General features: G+C 42.3%; 2 gene segments (V, D, J or C); both read right to left on the bottom strand.

Moving 5' to 3' along the window:
- Window positions 1-883: 883 nt before the first annotated feature.
- LOC106601703 (immunoglobulin heavy variable 3-74-like) lies at window positions 884-1,446 on the bottom strand. The segment is given in 2 exon segments: window positions 884-1,239; window positions 1,342-1,446. Coding segments are annotated over 2 exon segments (399 nt in total).
- Window positions 1,447-4,371: 2,925 nt separating this feature from the next.
- Window positions 4,372-4,944, bottom strand: LOC106593789 (immunoglobulin heavy variable 3-30-3-like). The segment is given in 2 exon segments: window positions 4,372-4,712; window positions 4,815-4,944. Coding segments are annotated over 2 exon segments (384 nt in total).
- Between the last annotated feature and the right edge of the window lie 15,012 nt (window positions 4,945-19,956).

The following is a 19,956-nucleotide window of genomic DNA, read 5'->3' as shown; positions in this document are numbered from 1 at the left end:
GAACCTTTTTTTCTAAGAGCGTCAGAGTAACTGATCAAGCAATTTTCTTACAACGCTGCAGCCTCCTGTGTCACTGTGTTTTGACGTGCATCAATAATAAACAGCATCTGGAGATACACCTGCTGCTTGCTATTGTCTCTGGAGATGGTGAACTGACCCTGAACTGACTAGGGGAAGTAGAGCGACTACCACTGCTAATATAGGAAACCCACTTCAGTCCTTTCCCAGGAGCCTGTCTGATCCAAGCTGCGGAAATATCACCACAACATTGCATAGATCTTAATTTGAGCCAGTTTTCTACATCAGGAAAATTATCCTGCAGCAACAGGAAATGTGGATTATAATTAATGGACATTTTATCGAATCTGACATTTTGAAGTGGAAATGAAAAGCCTTAGAAGCCATTTTAAACCTTTAATACACTACGGTTTGGCATGAAAATACTCAGCATTCTTCTCTCTGTTATTTTCAGATTTTTCATATGGGATGTTCAGACTATAATTTTTCTTTTCTTTTATACAGTCAAGAAAAGTACAGAAACAAGAAAATGTGCCTATGTGGGACAATACAATTAGTATCCCCTCTTGGAAGTCTATTGTGGAGTTCCTCAAGGATCTATAATTGGTTAATTACTGTTTTTAGTTTATTTTGTTTGCTGATCACATTAATATAATTCTGTCCGATAAAGATGTTCAAAACAGAATAGCTAATATGAAGTCTGAGTTGCATTAAATGGCCTTCTGTGTTATTGTAAATAGTGTTCTTTTCACTGTTCATAATGTATGTGGATGTTTTATGTGGATAACATTGATATCAATGGACAGTGTTTCCACTACTGTTGCAGTGTGTGTGTGTTTCAAAAACCGATGCGCCTCATTACTTCTCAAACTGGGTTCAGTGTTGAGCAGTTTTTGTACGCCGCTGCAGCCTCCTGTGTCACTGTGTCTCTGGCACAATAATAAACAGCAGAATCTTCAGTCTTCAGGCTTTTCACCTCTAAGTACAGCTGGTTTTTGGAGTTGTCTTTGGTGATGGTGAACTGACCCTGTAGAGACTGGGAAAATATAGTGCCAGTGCCACTGTCAATGCGTCCAATCCACTCTAGACCTTTCCCTGGTTTCTGACGGATCCAGTGTAACCAGCTCAGGGGCAGACCAGACACAGTACAGTACAGTGTTACTGACTCTCCAGGGCTCTTCACTAATGGCTCAGAAGAGGTGAGTGACTGCCCCTGAACAGCTGAAAAACAGACAGAGTTTAGATTACTGTGACCCTCCAGCCAAGTAGCACAGCTCCTCTCCTCTCTCCTACACTGGAATGAAATAACTCCAGTTAACTCACCTGAGATGAGAGCCAGGAGGAACACACATTCTACAACTCTCATTGTGAAAAAGTTCTAAAATTCTGTAAAAGTAGAAGCACAGACTGGGAGTGGTTGTCTTGACTGAGGTAGATGGTCTGTGGAGGGCAGTTATATCAGACTATTGAAATGGGAGGAGACCTTGGGTCGATGTGAACAGTAACACATTTGCATCTCTATGGTATTAAATGTTTCTCCCCGTAGCTCTAGCGGTCTAAATACTACATATATTGGCACTGTTGTGAAAGTTTTGGTGAAGACTCAAGGTGTACATGTAATAGTGACATAGACACGTATCGTTTTTAATTTTTTTATTTAACCTTTATTTAACTAGGCAAGTCAGTTAAAACCTCTTACATCTAGGCGTTCCGCTAGCGGAACACCTGCTCCAATATCCAATGATAGGCGTGGCGCGAATGACAAATTCCTCAAAAATACAAAAACTTCAATTTTTCAAACATATGACTATTTTACAGCATTTTAAAGACAAGACTCTCCTTTATCTAACCACACTGTCCGATTTCAAAAAGGCTTTACAGCGAAAGCAAAACATTAGATTATGTCAGCAGAGTACCCAGCCAGAAATAATCAGACACCCATTTTTCAAGCTAGCATATAATGTCACAAAAAACAAAACCACAGCTAAATGCAGCACTAACCTTTGATGATCTTCATCAGATGACACACCTAGGACATTATGTTATACAATACATGCATGTTTTGTTCAATCAAGTTCATATTTATATCAAAAACCAGCTTTTACCTTAGCATGTGACGTTCAGAACTAGCATACCCCCGCAAACCTCCGGTGAATTTACTAAATTACTCACGATAAACGTTCACAAAAAACATAACAATTATTTTAAGAATTATAGATACAGAACTCCTTTGTGCAATCGAGGTGTCCGATTTTAAAATAGCTTTTCGGTGAAAGCACATTTTGCAATATTCTGAGTAGATAGCCCAGCCATCACGGCTAGCTATTTAGACACCCACCAAGTTTAGCCCTGACCAAACTCCGATTTACTATTAGAAAAGTTTGATTACCTTTGGTGTTTTTTGTCTGAATGCACTCCCAGGACTGCTACTTCAATAACAAATGTTGGTTTGGTTCAAAATAATCCATTGTTATATCCAAATAGCGGCGTTTTGTTCGTGCGTTCAAGACACTATCCGAAGTGTAAATAAGGGTCACGAGCACGATGCATTTCGTGACAAAAAAAATTCTAAATATTCCATTACCGTACTTCGAAGCATGTCAACCGCTGTTTAAAATCAATTTTTATGCAATTTTTCTCGTAAAAAAAGCGATAATGTTCCGACCGGGAAAGTGTGTATACGTACAAAGAGAGAGAAAATAAAAGCATGGGATCCCCTCGTGCACGAGCCTGAGTTTCATAGTACTGTGACCGGCCACTATCCAAACGCGCTACTTTTTTTCAGCCAGAGCCTGCAAAGCCACGATTCAGCTTTTTGCCGCCTTCTGAGAGCCCATGGGAGCCATAGGAAGTGTCACGTAACAGCAGAGATCCCCTATATTGGATAGAGATAATCAAGAAGGGCAAGAAATGGTCAGACAGGGCACTTTCTGTAAGGAATCTTCTCAGGTTTTGGCCTGCCAAATGAGTTCTGTTATACTCACAGACACCATTCAAACAGTTTTAGAAACTTTTGAGTGTTTTCCATCCAAAGCTAATAATTATATGCATATTCTAGTTACTGGGCAGGAGTAATAATCAGATTAAATCGGGTACGTTTTTTATCCGGCCGTGAAAATACTGCCCCCTAGCCATAACAGGTTAAGAACAAATTCTTATTTTCAATGACGGCCTAGGAACAGTGGGTTAACTGCCTTGTTCAGGGGCAGAGCGACAGATTTTTACCTTGTCAGCTCGGGGATTTAAACTAGCAACCTTTCTGTTACTGGCCCAACACTCTAACCACTAGGCTACCTGCCGCCCAGTGTGACAGTGTATCAATAAGAAGTTTTGGGTCCTTGAAAAGGGCTACATATGTCCCATGTTTATTATTACAGTTTCCACTGACCCCTATGTTTGAGTTATCTGTTTTTAATAATCAGTTTAGAAACAGGTCATTATGTGCTGTGTAGAATACGTTTACTGAACACTTGCACTGTTCTAGTGAAGATAACACACACTCCCTTACAGTGTATGGACATCACCATGAATACTAAACACCAGACAGTCATCAGTTCCATTGTTCAGTGCTTGTCAGGTTAGTGCAGGGCTTGTTGTAATGTCAGTCCAAGCTACCTATAATGAGAAGGCCAGAGCTGGGTGTCTGATTATAAAGGGATGGATGGGAGGGAGACTTTGCATACACCGCCCTCTAGAGGCTTAAATAGAGAATGAAAGGGATACATTTACTCTGTTCCTTGATTATCTTCCCTCCCTGTCCTTTATTCTGCTCGCTGATTTTCAGATTTTACCTATGGGATGTTCAGACTAGATATGTTTAATATTTTATACAGTACTGAACAGCACAGAAACGAGCACATTTCCCTATGTGGGACAATACAAGTTGTATTGAATTAGATATATCTCTTACTGCTTATCCCCTCTTGGGAAACTATTATGGAGTTCCCCAAATATCTATAAATGGTCCATTACTGTATTTAGTTTGAATATATTTCTGTTTGCTGATCACAATAACTTCTTACGGATCAGTGGGGCACTAGCGCCCCACCTCAACAACATCCGGTGAAATTGCAGAGCGCCAAATTCAAAATACAAAAGTCGTAATATTAATATAATTCTGTCCGATACAAATACTCAAAGCGCAACAGCTAATATGAACTCAATTCTGTAAAGTTGACTTTGGGTTCATGTAAATAATGTGCTTTTCAGGTTATAATGTGTGTGGATTACTTTATGGGTTTAATATTGATATCAGAGTTTTTACACTACTGTTGAGTACTTTTGCTCTCTCATAGAGAGCGTGTCTGAACGACAGATGCGCCTCATTGCCTCTCATACTGGGATCAGTGTTGATCAGTTTTTATACGGTGCTGCAGGATCCTGTGTCACTGTGTCTCTGGCACAATAATAAACAGCAGAGTCTTCATGCTTTAGGCTTTTCACCTCTAAATGCAGCTGGTTTTTGGAGCTGTATTTGGTGATGGTGAACTGGCCCTGGAGGGACTGGGCAAATATAGTGCCAGTGCCACTGTAAATGAGCCCAATCCACTCTAGTCCTTTCCCTGGTTTCTGACGGATCCAGTGCATGTTGTAGCTACCCATGGAGAATCCAGACACAGTACAGGACAGTGTAACTGACTCTCCAGGTCTCTTCACCACTGGCTCAGAGGAGGTGAGTGACTGTCCCTGAACAACTGAAAAACAGACAGAGTTTAGATTACTGTGACCCTCCAGCCAAGTAGCACAGCTCCTCTCCTGTCTCCTACACTGGAATGAAATAACTCCAGTTAACTCACCTGAGATGAGAGCCAGGAGGAACACACATTCTAGAACTCTCATTGTGGGAGACTTCTAAGTTTCTGTAAAAGGAGGAGCAAAGACTGGGAGTGTTTGTCTTGGCTGAGGGAGATGGTCTGTGAAGGGCAGTTATATCAGACTACTGAAATGGGAGGAGACCTTGGGTATACATGAACAGACACACATTTGCACCTCCCACATATTATTATTTTGGATCCTTGAAAAGCACTAAACTCAGAAAAAAAAAGAAATGTCCCTTTTCAGGACCCTGTCTTTCAAAGATAATTCGTAAAAATCCAAATAACTTCACATATTTTCATTGTAAAGGGTTTAAACACTGTTTCCCATGCTTGTTCAATGAACAATAAACAAATGAATGAACATGCACCTGTGGAACGGTTGTTAAGACACTAGCAGCTTGTAGACGGTAGGCAATTAAGGTCACAGTTATGAAAAGTCAGGACACTAAAGAGGCCTTTCTACTGACTCTGAAAAATACCAAAAGAAATATGCCAGGGGTCCCTGCTCTTCTGTGTGAATGAGCCTTAGGCATGCTGCAAGGAGGCATGAGGACTGCAGATGTGGCCAGGGCAATAAATTGCAATGTCCGTACTGTGAGATACCTAAGACAGCGCTACAGGGAGACAGGACGGACAGCTGATCGTCCTCGCAGTGGCAGACCATGTGTAACAACACCTGCACAGGATCGGTACATCCAAACATCACATCTGCGGGACAGGTACAGGATGGCAACATCAACTGCCTGAGTTACACCAGGAACGCACAATCACTCCATCAGTGCTCAAACTGTCCGCAATAGGCTGAGAGAGGCTGGACTGAGGGCTTGAAGGCCTGTTGTAAGGCAGGCCCTCACCAGACATCACCGGCAACAACGTCGCCTATGGGCACAAACCCATCGCCACTGGACCAGACAGGACTGGCAAAAAGTGCTCTTCACTGACGAATGGACTGTTTTGTCTCACCAGGGTGATGGGCTTTGTGTCACAACATCATCGGACTGAGCTTGTTGTCATTGCAGGCAATCTCAGCGCTGTGCGTTACAGGGAAGACATTCTCCTCCCTCATGTGGTACCCTTCCTGCAGGCTCATCCTGACATGACACTCCAGCATGACAATGCCACCAGCCATACTGCTCGTTCGATTTCCTGCAAGACAGGAATGTCAGTGTTCTGCCATGGCCAGCGAAGAGCCCGGATCTCAATCCCATTGAGCACGTCTGGGACCTGTTGGATCAGAGGGTGAGGGCTAGGGCCATTCCCCCCCAGAAATGTCCGGGAACTTGCAGGTGCCTTGGTGGAAGAGTGGGGTAACATCTGACAGCAAGAACTGGCAAATCTGGTGCAGTCCATGAGGAGGAGATGCACTGCAGTACTTAATGCAGCTGGTGGCCACACCTGATACTGACTGTTACTTTTGATTTTGACCCCCCCCTTTGTTCAGGGACACATTACTCCATTTCTTTTAGTCACATGTCTGTGGAACTTGTTCAGTTTATGTCTCAGTTGTTGAATCGTGTTATGTTCATATAAATATTTACATATGTTAAGTCTGCTGAAAACAAAAGCAGTAGACAGTGAGAGGACGTTTATTTTCCTACTGTTCATATGTCCCATGTATTTTTGTTATTATTAGTAGTAGTATTACCATTTATCATCCACCCCTATGTTTTAGTTATGTGTTCTTAATAAGTAGTTCTAGTGAACATAACACACAATATGTTTACTGAACACTTGTACTGTTCTAGTGAACATAACACATGCCCACTTGCTGTGTATGGACATCACCATGACTACTGAACACCATACAGTCATCAGTTCCATTGTTTAGTGATAGTCAGGTTAGTGCAGGGCTTGCTGTAATGTCAGTCCAAGCTACCTATAATGAGAAGGCCAGAGCTGAGTGTCTGAGTTAAATGGGAGGGATACTTTGCATACACCGCCCTCTAGAGGCTTAGAGACTGAGAGGGAGATATCTTCTGCTCTATTCCTTGATTCTCTCCCATCCATGTCCTGTATTCTGCTCTCTGTTATTTTCAGATTTTACATATGGGATGTTCAGACTCAATATGTTTGATTTTATACAATGCTGAACTGCACTGAAAGAAGTACATTTCCCTATGTGGGACAATACAAGTTGTATTGAATTAGATGTGTCTCTTACTTCTTATCCCTTCTTGAGAATCTATTGTGGAGTTCCCCAAGGATCTATAAATAGTCCATTACTGTTTTTAATTTTCGTACATTTCTGTTTGCTGATCACATTAATATAACTATGTCTGATAAAGATACTCAAAGTTTAATAGCTAATATGAACTCAATTCCATAAAGTTGACTTTGGGTTCATGTAGATAATGTGCTTTTCACAGTTATATTGTAAGTGGATTATTTTATCAGGATAATCTTGATATCAGTGTTTTTTCCACTCCTGTTGAGAAATTCTGCTCTCTCACAGAGAGCGTGTCTGAATGACAGATGCGCCTCATTGCCTCTCATACTGGGATCAGTGTTGATCAGTTTTTGTACGGTGCTGCAGGATCCTGTGTCACTGTGTCTCTGGCACAATAATAAACAGCAGAGTCTTCAGTCTTCAGACTGTTTACCTTTAAGTTTAGCTGGCTTTTAGAGTTGTCTTTGGTGATGGTGAACTACCCCTGGAAGGACTGGGCATAATAAGCTGTGGTTCCAGTGTTAATGTATCCAATCCACTCAAGTCCTTTCCCTGGTTTCTGACGGATACAGTAGCTACCCATGGAAATTCCAGACACAGTACAGTACAGTGTTACTGTCTCTCCAGGTTTCTTCACCACTGAATCAGAAGAGGTGAGTGACTGCCCCTGAACAACTGAAAAACAGAAAGAGTTTAGACGACTGTGACCAACAAGCCAAGTAGCACAGCTCCCCCCCTGTCTACTACACTGGAAAGACATAACACACCTGAGATGAGAGCCAGGAGGAACACACATCCCAGAACTCTCATTGTGGGACAGATATACAATTCTGTAAAAGTAGTAGCACAGACTGGGAGTGGTTGTCTTGACTGAGGGAGATGGTCTGTGGAGGGCAGTTAAATCAGACAACGTAAATGGGAGGAGAACTTGGGTCAATGTGAACAGAAACACATTTGCATCTCTATGGTGTTAAATGTTTCTCCCCATAGCTCCCCATAGTTCTAAATGCTACATACCTTGGCACTGTTGAGAAATGTTTTGGTGAAGACGGAAGATGTACATGTTATAGTGACATAGACTTATTGTACTAATGTATCAATAAGAAGTTGTATTTTATAGAGCAGTTCTTCAATTCATATTATTATATTATATTGAGTCATGGAGGGCCATATGTTGCACTTGTGCTTGATTCACCATTATATTCAGTTATTGCACAGGTCCGGTCCTGGTTTAAAGAAGAGACCAGACGAGGAATCAGTGGTAAAGGATAAACATAATACTTTACTGAGAACCGGTAAACAAACTATCACAGTAACACTGGGAAAACAACAAACACACTGGGAAAACACCAAACACACAGTCTCAAACTCACTCATGAGACAGACACACCCAATTCAAGCTTCTGCAAAGGAAAACAGAATACATACCTCTTTTAATTGGCATTGTATAAAGTGACTAGTGACTCACGAATTGCGCCATGCGCGCGACACTTCTTTACCATTTCGGATAGTGTCTGGAACGCACTAACAAAACGCCGCTATTCGGATATAACGATGGATTATTTTGGACCAAACCAACATTTGTTATTGAAGTAGCAGTCCTGGGTGTGCATTCTGACGAAGACAACAAAAGGTAATGAAACTTTTATAATAGTAAATATGATTATGGTGAGTCCTAAACTTGCCGGGTGTCTAAATAGCGAGCCCGTGATGCCTGGGCTATGTACTTAGAATATTGCAAAATGTGCTTTCACCAAATAGCTATTTTAAAATCGGACATATCGAGTGCATAGAGGAGGTCTGTATCTATAATTCTTAAAATAATTGTTATGCTTTTTGTGAACGTTTATCGTGAGTAATTTAGTAAAATGTTAGCGAATTCCCCGGAAGTTTGCGGGGGGTATGCTAGTTCTGAACGTCACATGCTAATGTAAAAAGCAGGTTTTTGATATAAATATGAACTTGATTGAACAAAACATGCATGTATTGTATAACATAATGTCCTAGGGTTGTCATCTGATGAAGATCATCAAAGGTGAGTGCTGCATTTAGCTGTCTTCTGGGTTTTGGTGACATTATATGCTGGCATGAAAAATGGGTGTCTGATTATTTCTGGCTTGGTACTCTGCTGACATAATCTAATGTTTTGCTTTCGTTGTAAAGCCTTTTTGAAATCGGACAGTGTGGTTAGATTAACGAGAGTCTTGTCTTTAAATAGCTGTAAAATAGTCATATGTTTGAGAAATTGAAGTAATAGGATTTTTAAGGTTTTGAAAATCGCGCCACAGGCTGCAAGTGGCTGTTACGTAGGTGGGACGAATTCGTCCCGCCTAGCCCAGAGAGGTTAACGAGAGTCTTGTCTTTAAAATGGTGTAAAATAGTCGTATGTTTGAGAAAGTTGAATTATGACATTTTGTTGTTTTTGAATTTGCCGCCCTGACATTTCACTGGCTGTGTCCCGCAGGTGGGACGCCAGAGTCCCACGTAGCCCTGAGAAGTTAACCTGTTAGGGCTAGGGGGCAGTATTTGCACGGCCGGATAAAAAACGTACCCGATTTAATCTGGTTACTACTCCTGCCCAGTAACTAGAATATGCATATAATTGTTTGATTTGGATAGAAAACACCCTACAGTTTCTAAAACTGTTTGAATGGTGTCTGTGAGTATAACAGAACTCATATGGCAGTCAAAACCCTGAGACAAATCCTGACAGGAAACTGAAATCTGATATGTGGATATCACTTCAAACATTTGCCATTGAAACACACAGGCGCTTGTGAATCATTTAGCACTTCCTATGGCTTCCACTAGATGTCCCCAGTCTTTACAAAGTGGTTTGAGTCTCCTATGGTAGTAACTGACCCAAAGAGAGGCTGTGGCACTTGGTCATAGGGGATGGGCCATTACCATTGTGACGTCGGCGCCCATGACTACTCTCCCTTTTCGAAACGTTTTGAAAAACAATGCAACCGTCCCAATGGAATATTATTGAAGCCCTGGTTGAAAATGCCCCTAAAGATTTATATTATACAACGTTTGACATGTTTGAACGAACTTAAATATATTTTTTTTGCTCATTCCTGACGACAAGTCAAAAGGCACACGGTACATTTTCACTAGCCTTCGGAGCGCGCTAACACTATTGGGACATAAATTATTAACTTTTTTGAACAAAACTCAATTTGTTATGGACCTGGGATCCCTAGAAGTGCCTTCTGATAAAGATAATCAAAGGTAAGGGATTATTTACAATAGTATTTTTGATGGTTGATCGTTCCAAGTTGGCTCCAACATGTATAGCCTAGACTTTTTTTCTGGGCATACCACGTCGTTTATTGCAAAGTGTGATTTCCGAGTAAAGTTATTTTTAAATCTGGCAAACCGATGGCATTCAAGACATGTTAATCTATAAGTCTTTGAATGACAATATTACATTTTAACAATGTTTTCGAATAGTAATTTTGTAAATTGTAGCGCTAATAAACCGGAAGCATTTGAGGGAAAAGATTTTCTGAACGTCATGCGCCGATGTAAAATGCTGTTTTAAAATATAAATATGAACTTTATCGAACGAAAAATGCATGTATTGTGTAACATGATGTCCTAGGAGTGTCATCTGATGAAGGTTGTCAAAGGTTAGTGCTGCATTTAGCTGTGTTATGGGTATTTGTGATGCATGCTAGTTGCTTTGAAAATGGCTGTGTGATTATTTCTGGCTGGGTACTCTGCTGACATAATCTAATGTTTTGTTTTTGCTGTAAAGCCTTTTTGAAATCGAACAGCGTGGTTCGATTCAGGAGAGGTGTATCTATAAAACGGTGTAAAATAGTCATATGTTTGAGAAATTGAAGTTATAGCATTTATGAGGTTTTGCATTTAGCGCGACGCGATTCCACTGGCTGTTGATTAGGGTGGGACGCAGCGTCCCACTGGCCCAGACAGGTTAATCTAACCACATTGTGTAACGCCCTGGCCATAGAGAGGGGTTTTTGTTGTTTATTTTGGTTAGGCCAGGGTGTTACATTGGTTGGGCGTTCTATGTGCATTTTTCTATGTTGGTTTGTTTCATTGATTTTGGCCGTGTGGCTTCCAATCAGGCACAGCTGTAGAGTGTTGTTGCTGATTGGGAGTCACACATAAGACCTGTTTTTCCGTTGGGGTTTTGTGGGTAATTGTTTCTGTTAGTGTTTTGCACCTGACAGGACTTTTTGGCTGTCGGTTTTCTTGTTTTGTTTCATATAGTGTTCTTTCTGTTCTTAAATTCAATGATGAACACTAACGCCGCTGCACCTTGGTCTACTCTCTCTCCCGACAGCCGTTACACATTGTCCGATTTCAAAAAGGCTTTACAGCGAAAGCAAAACATTAGATTTAGGAGAGTACATAGACAAAAATAATCACACAGCCATTTTCCAAGCAAGCATATATGTCACAAAAACCCCAAACACAGCTAAATGAAGCACTAACCTTTGATGATCTTCATCAGATGACACTCCTAGGACATTATGTTATACAATACATGTATGTTTTGTTCAATCAAGTTCATATTTATATCCAAAAACAGCTTTTTACATTGGCGTGTGATGTTCAGAACATGCATTCCCACCAAAAACTTCCGGTGAATTTACTAAATTACTCATCATAAACATTGACAAAATACATAACAATCATTTTAAGGAGATGTTCATCTATAATTCTTTGAATAACAGTTTAATATTTTATCAACGTTTATGATGAGTATTTCCATAATTATTAATATATTTCTATAAATGTATGTGCTCATTCACCGGAAGTTTTTGAAGGAAAAACATTTCTGAACATTATGGGCCAATGTAAAATGGGGTTTTTGGATATAAATATGAACTGTATCGAGCAAAACATACATGTATTGTGTAACATGAAGTCCTATGAGTGCCATCTGATGAAGATCATCAAAGGTTAGTGCTTAATTTTAGCTGTATTTCTGGTTTTTGTGACGCCTCTCCTTGCTTGGAAAATGGCTGTGAGGCTTTTATGTTTTAGGCGCTGTCCTAACATAATCTAATGTTTTGCTTTCGCCATAAAGCCTTTTTGAAATCAGACAATGTGGTTGGATTAAGGAGAAGTGTATCTTTAAAATGGTGTAAAATAGTTGTATGTTTGAGAAATTTGAATTATGAGATTTGTGTTGTTTTGAATTTGCCACCCTGCTATTTCACTGGCTTTTGAATAGTGTGTACCGTGGGTGGAACGGTAGCGTCCCACGTAGCGCAGAGAGGTTTTAAGACATGAAGCTCAGTCCATACGGAAAATGTCAAGATCTTTGAACATTTCTTCAAGTGCAGATGCAAAAAACATCAAGCGCTTTGATGAAACTGGCTCTAATGAGGACCGTCACAGGAATGGAAGACCCAGAGTTACCACTGCTGCAGAGAATAAGTTCATTAAAGTTACCAGCCTCAGAAACTGCAGCCTGTCTTTTGTGAGACGCGGTGTGGGTGAATGGATGATCTACACATGTGTAAAGCGTGGAGGAGGAGGTGTTATGGTGCTTTGCTGGTGACGCTGTCTGGGATTTACTTATTCAAGTCACTCTTAACCAGCATGGCTACAACAGCATTCTGCAGTGATTCACCATCCCATCTGGTTTGCGCTTATGTAACTGGTTCTGCACCGGTACCTTTCTGCATTGTGTTCTGGTAAGGTGTAGGTGGAAGATAAGGCTCTGGACACAATTCTGCCAGTTGTCTCTCTTTTAATGACTGCGTGGAATGGAAACAAATACAAGTCAAAAGTTACTGCTGCAGTCTGGACTCCATACAAGTATATTTGCCTCTCCTCATCACGCTCTGAGCAAACTGTAGTAAGAGTATCAACAAAAAAATACAGTGTACAAAATGTACATGTTCATATTTCCAAAAGACTCATTACATTTTATAAAAATGTTATACACCAATACACAAATAAATTGCTATTAAGTGCAAAATATTTCTTAGAGAGTGTACTATTGTACCATTATACCTGAAGCATACTAATGGGGCAACAATGCCATTTTTACATGCCTGGGCAAGTAACAAAATGAACGACAGCGAACTAGGCACATTAAACATGAAATACAAAATTGTCACATTTCACAACATTCCTGCATGGAATGGGTACAAATACAAGGCAAAAGTTACTGCTGCAGTCTGGACTCCATACAAGTATATTTGCCTGATAAAAGACAAAAGACAGTGCAGAAAACCAATGAGAAAATAATTTAAAAAACTCACGATGTCTGCACCTGAAATAGACCCTCTCCCACCACAAAGCTAATGATAGTTGAGCTAGCCTTGCAAAGTTGCACTCAAACATTATCCCCATTCACATGAATATATGTTCCTATAAACAGTAATGCAACTCTAAATCGGTGACGATATAACCTTTGCTTGTCTTATCTTGTGAATTTGTGAACATGTGCATACGAAACACCTACCTCTCCTCATCATGCTCTGAGCAAACTGAGGAGTACGAGCACGGCTCTCGTTGATGACATCACAGCATTAACACAATTTAGAAAATAAATACAATAAAATAATTCACTCTTGCAAGTAATGTAATACATCTTAAAATAAACTTAAAATAATACATTTAAATAAATATGAATGATTTTTGGTGAAATACATGAAGTATATTTTACACCTGTTACATTTAGTGGGACTATCATTTGTTTTTTTCTACAGGACAATGACCCGACAAACCTCCAGGCTGTGTAAGGGCTATTTTACCAAAAAGGAGAGTGATGGAGTGCTGCATCAGATGACCTGCCCTCCACAATCCCCCGACCTCAACCAAATTGAGATGGTTTTGAATGAGTCAGACTGCAGAGTGAAGGAAAAGCAGCCAACAAGTGCTCAGCATATGTGGGAACTCCTTCAAGACTGTTGGAAAAGCATTCAAGGTGAAGCTGGTTGAGAGAATGCCAGGAGTGTGCAAAGATGTCATCAAGGCAAATGGTGGCTATTTCAATAAAATATACTTCGATTTGTTTAACTTTTTTTGTTAATACATGATTCCATATGTGTTATTTTATAGTTTTGATGTCTTCACTAATATTCTACAATGTAACAAATAGGAAAAATAAGGAAAAACCCTTTGAATGTGTTTGTGTTCGAAAACTTTTGATCATGAACTGTCAGTAGTTATGTTGTTTGTGTCCCTGTTCTTCAGTCTAGTCAGTGCTTCAGTCCCTTTCCATCACTCTGCAAAGAGATAAGTAGTGATGGATGAGGTCAGAGTTTTGCATTGACTCCTCCTCAGTGGGTGGGAAGATGGAGAGTCAGAGACTGGGAACAGGTTCATTTGACCTAAAAAGTTCACTTATAGAGACAGTGAGTTCATTTACATTTTAATAAGGGGGAATTAATGACGGTATAATGATACCTTACTATAAAAACCATTCAGTTCACCTTAACCTAGCTCACCCTCTAGTGGCCTAAAGAAGGGATGATTAGTTAATCTGCACTCTCCGTACATAAAGACAGAATACACCAAACAAATGAAGAAGGGAACGTAAAACTAACACTTTGAGCAGATTTGATGGATGGAGTATAACTGCTAAGAGATTGTAGTAATACAGTAATTGGGTATAAAGTATGTGTTTTAATTGTTTAAAAGTTTGTATTGTAGTGTCATGTTTAGTGTTCGGATACCTTTATATTCATATGAATGTCATGGAGTCTTTGTACAGGTTCTGTGTTGGTTTGTATCAGTGTGGATAACAAGCACAATAATACACAGCTGTGTCTTCAGTCTGCAGATTCTGTCCTGCTAAAGTTACTGTGCTGCTGGACATATCTCTGGAGATACTGAACTTGTTTTTCAGTTTATCACTGTATTATGTGCTACCATCGTGACAAATTAATCCTAACCACTCCAGTGCTTTTCCTGCAAGTTGGCGATTCACCCCTGTACAGTAACTGGTGCTGGTTAAAGAATACCCAGAAGCCTTACAGAGAAAGTCAGAGGCTGTTCAGGCTGCAGGGTGATAGAGCCTGGCTGTGTGAGTTCAGTCTGACAGAACACACCTGTGAAACAAAACAAAAAATGTTGTTAACCTCTTGCATCTAGACGTTCCGCTAGCGGAAACTCGTTCCGCCAGCGGAACCCCTAGCCAACAGCCAATGGCGTCGCATGGCGCGAAATACAAATACCTCAAAAAATCTATAATTTCAATTTCTCAAACATATGACTATTTTACACCATTTGAAAGACAAGACTCTCGTTAATCTAACCACATTGTCCGATTTCAAAAAGGCTTTACAGCGAAAGCAAAACATTAGATTATGTCAGGAGAGTACCCAGCCAGAAATAATCACACAGCCATTTTCAAAGCAAGCATATATGTCACAAAAAAACTAAAACACACAAACAAAAACCTACAACAAACACACCACCCCGAACCACATAAACCAAATACCCTCTGCCACGTCCTGACCAAACTACAATAACAATTAACCCTTATTCTGGCCAGGACGTGACAATGCAGATGTTTTCAGCTACAATTGTGGTCTGTAGCACCACCAAGGACCATGCTGAACCAGGCAAACTTTACCTCGTAAGAATCAGAGTTTCTGGGCTTGAGATACTGAAACTTTAACCTGTTAGGGCTAGGGGGCAGTATTTGCACAGCCGGATAAAAAACATACCCGATTTAATCTGGTTACCACTCCTACTCAGTAACTAGAATATGCATATACTTATTACATATGGATAGAAAACACCCTAAATTTTCTAAAACTGTTTGAATGGTGTCTGTGAGTATAACAGAACTCAAATGGCAGGTCAAAACCTGAGAGATTCCTTTACAGGAAGTGGCCTGTCTGACCATTTGTTGAACTTCTTTTCCATCTCTATCATTTACTAAGGATCTCTGCTCTAACGTGACACTTCCCACGTCGTCCATAGGCGCTCAGAGCCCGGGAAAAAACAGAATGTCGTCATTCCAGCCCCAGGCTGAAACACATTATCGCCTTTCTCAAGTGGCCCATCAAGAGACACTGGCTTATGCGCGTGACCCCGACCGCCCCGCCTTTGGGATTTTTTTCCTCTGTTTGCCGAAAAGGAGATTCCCTGTCGGAATATTATCGCTTTCTACGAGAAAAGTGTCTTAAAAATTGATTTTAAACAGCGGTTGACATGCTTCGAAGTACGGTAATGGAATACTTAGAATTTTATTGTCACGAATTGCGCCAAGCGCGTGACACTTCTTTACTATTTCGCATAGTGTCTGGAACGCATACGAACAAAACGCCGCTATTCGGATATAACGATGGATTATTTTGGACCAAACCAACATTTGTTATTGAAGTAGCTGTCCTGGGTGTGTATTCTGACGAAGACAACAAAAGGTAATGAAATTTTTTCATGCTAATGTAAAAAGCTGTTTTTTGATATAAATATGAACTTGATTGAACAAAACATGCATGTATTGTATAACATAATGTCCTAGGTGTGTCATCTGATGAAGATCATCAAAGGTTAGTGCTGCATTTAGCTGTCTTCTGGGTTTTTGTGACATTATATGCTAGCTTTCGTTGTAAAGCCTTTTTGAAATCTGTAACGGCTGTCTTCTGTAGAAATGGACCAAGGCGAAGCAGGTATGTGAATACTCATCTTTAATTAAAATAAAGAAGTAAAGTATCCACTTAACAATGCAAACAAAGTGACAACAGCTACAGTTCTGCAGGCTAGAAACGCAGTGCAAAAACAACCACCCACAACCCCAAAGAAAAACACACACACCTATATAGGACTTCCAATCAAAGGCAACTATACACACCTGCCTTCAATTGGAAGTCCCAATCATCCACCCAACATTTAACCAACACAAACATGCCACGTCCTGACCCAACTACACCCTCTACTGGTCAGGACGTGACAGTACCCCCCCCTCAAGGTGCAGACCCCGGGATGCACCTAAAAAAAGGAAAACACACAAAAATAAAAATAAAAATCCCCAACAAAAAGGAACACCTAAACAATAAGGGAGGGAAGGGAGGGTGGCTGCCGTCACCGACGGCACTGTGCTACATCCTCCCTCCCCAACCCACCTATCCTGGAGGTGGCTCAGGTGCAGGACGTGGACCTCGCTCCACCTTCGGCGTCGCCCACTCTGTTGGCGCCGATCGCAGCGCCGGGCAGACGGGCCACTCGGGCTGACCCTGGCAGACGGACCACTCGGGCTGGGTCGGAAGACATGCGGGCCACTCGGGCTGGGCCGGAAGGCATGCGGGCCACTCGGGCTGGGCTGGAAGGCATGCGGGCCACTCGGGCTGGGCCGGAGGGCAGGAGGACCACTCGGGCTGGACCGGAGGGCAGGAGGACCACTCGGGCTGGACCGGAGGGCAGGAGGACCACTCGGGCTGATCCTGACAGGCCGGGCACCCTGGCAGATCAGGGCAGGCGGGCACCTCTGGCAGATCAGGGCAGGCGGGCACCTCTGGCAGAACAGGGCAGTCCGGCCACTCTGGCAGAAAAGGGCAGTCCGGCCACTCTGGCAGAACAGGGCAGTCCGGCCACTCTGGCAGAACAGGGCAGTCCGGCCACTCTGGCAGAACAGGGCAGTCCGGCCACTCTGGCAGAACAGGGCAGTCCGGCCACTCTGGCAGTTCAGGGCAGTCCGGCCACTCTGGCAGTTCAGGGCAGTCCGGCCACTCCGGCAGTTCAGGGCCGTCCGGCCACTCCGGCAGTTCAGGGCAGTCCGGCCACTCCGGCAGTTCAGGGCAGTCTGGCCACTCCGGCAGTTCAACGCAGTCTGGCCACTCCGGCAGTTCAGCGCAGTCTGGCCACTCCGGCAGTTCAGCGCAGTCTGGCCACTCCGGCAGTTCAGCGCAGTCTGGCCACTCCGGCAGTTCAGCGCAGTCTGGCCACTCCGGCAGTTCAGCGCAGTCTGGCCACTCCGGCGACTGTTGACTGGCGGGCAGCTCCGACGACTGTTGACTGGCGGGCAGCTCCGACGACTGTTGACTGGCGGGCAGCTCCGACGACTGTTGACTGGCGGGCAGCTCCGACGACTGTTGACTGGCGGGCAGCTCTGACGACTGTTGACTGGCGGGCAGCTCTGGTGACTGTTGACTGGCGGGCAGCTCTGGTGACTGTTGACTGGCGGGCAGCTCTGATGACGACTGTTGACTCCTGATGCGTGGGGCAGGTATTGGACGTACCAGCCTGGAGACACGCACCTCCATGCTAGTGTGTCTAGCGGGAAACACCGGACCGAAAGGGCGCACTGGCGGTCTTGAGTGCAGGGTTGGCATCACCCCTTCCGGCTCGAAGCTCCCCTTGCCCTGGCACCTGCGGGGCGCTGGTACTGGGCAAAGTGGGCTGTGCGTCCGTATAGGCGAGATAGTGCGCACCTCCCTGTAGTCACGGGTAGCTGGCTTACGGCTCTTCCCTGGCCTGGCCAAACTACCCGTGTGCCCCCCCCCAAAAAAATCTTGGGGCTGCCTCTCGGGTTCCCTTAGCTGCCTTAACTTGTCCGCCCAGAATTTTCTTTCGTCCTGCCAGGTCCATTCCTCCATTTTCTTCTCCTGTGGCTTCCTCCTCTTCTGCTGCTTGGTCCTTTGGTGGGTGGTTCTGTAATGGCTGTCTTCTGTAGAAATGGACCAAGGCGCAGCAGGTATGTGAATACTCATCTTTAATTAAAATAAAGAAGTAAAGTATCCACTTAACAATGCAAACAAAGTGACAACAGCTACAGTTCTGCAGGCTAGAAACGCAGTGCAAAAACAACCACCCACAACCCCAAAGAAAAACACACACACCTATATAGGACTTCCAATCAAAGGCAACTATACACACCTGCCTTCAATTGGAAGTCCCAATCATCCACCCAACATTTAACCAACACAAACATGCCACGTCCTGACCCAACTACACCCTCTACTGGTCAGGACGTGACAAAATCGGACAGTGTGGTTAGATTAACCTCTCTGGGTTAGGCGGGACGAATTTGTCCCACCTACGCAACAGCCAGTCTAATCCAGTGGCGCGATTTTCAAATACCTTAGAAATGCTATTACTTCAATTTCTCAAACATATGACTATTTTACAGCTATTTAAAGACAAGACTCTCGTTAATCTAACCACACTGTCCGATTTCAAAAAGGCTTTACAACGAAAGCAAAACATTAGATTATGTCAGCAGAGTACCCAGCCAGAAATAATCAGACACCCATTTTTCAAGCTAGCATATAAGGTCACAAAAACCCAGAAGACAGCTAAATGCAGCACTAACCTTTGATGATCTTCATCAGATGACACACCTAGGACATTATGTTATACAATACATGCATGTTTTGTTCAATCAAGTTCATATTTATATCAAAAAACAGCTTTTACATTAGCATGTGACGTTCAGAACTAGCATACCCCCCGCAAACTTCCGGCGAATTTACTAACAATTTACTAAATTACTCACGATAAACGTTCACAAAAAGCATAACAATTATTTTAAGAATTATAGATACATTACTCCTCTATGCACTCGATATGTCCGATTTTGCATGTACCCGATTTAATCTGTTTATTACTCCTGCCCGGAAACTAGAATATGCATATAATTGTTTGATTTGGATAGAAAATACCCTAAAGTTTCTAAAACTGTTTGAATGGTGTCTTCGAGTATAACAGAACTCATATGGCAGGCCAAAACCTGAGAAGATTCCAAACAGGAAGTGCCCTCTCTGACCATTTCTTGGCCTTCTTTAGCCTCTTTATTGAAAACAGAGGATCTCTGCCGTAACGTGACACTTTCTAAGGCTCCCATAGGCTCTCAGAAGGCGCCAGAACATTGAATGATGACTCTGCAGTCCATGGCTGAAAAACAGTAGCGCATTTGGATAGTGGTCGATCTGAGAACAATGAGACGGGTGTGTGCGTGCACATGAAGAGTCCATTTTACATTTTCAGTCTTTGAACGAAAATGACGTCTCC

Source organism: Salmo salar, unplaced genomic scaffold, assembly GCF_905237065.1.
Source record: "Salmo salar unplaced genomic scaffold, Ssal_v3.1, whole genome shotgun sequence".
In the NCBI taxonomy this organism is placed as follows: Eukaryota; Metazoa; Chordata; class Actinopteri; order Salmoniformes; family Salmonidae; genus Salmo; species Salmo salar.
The sequence above is the reverse complement of the archived record's forward strand: the minus strand, read 5'-3'. Positions and strand labels throughout refer to the sequence as shown.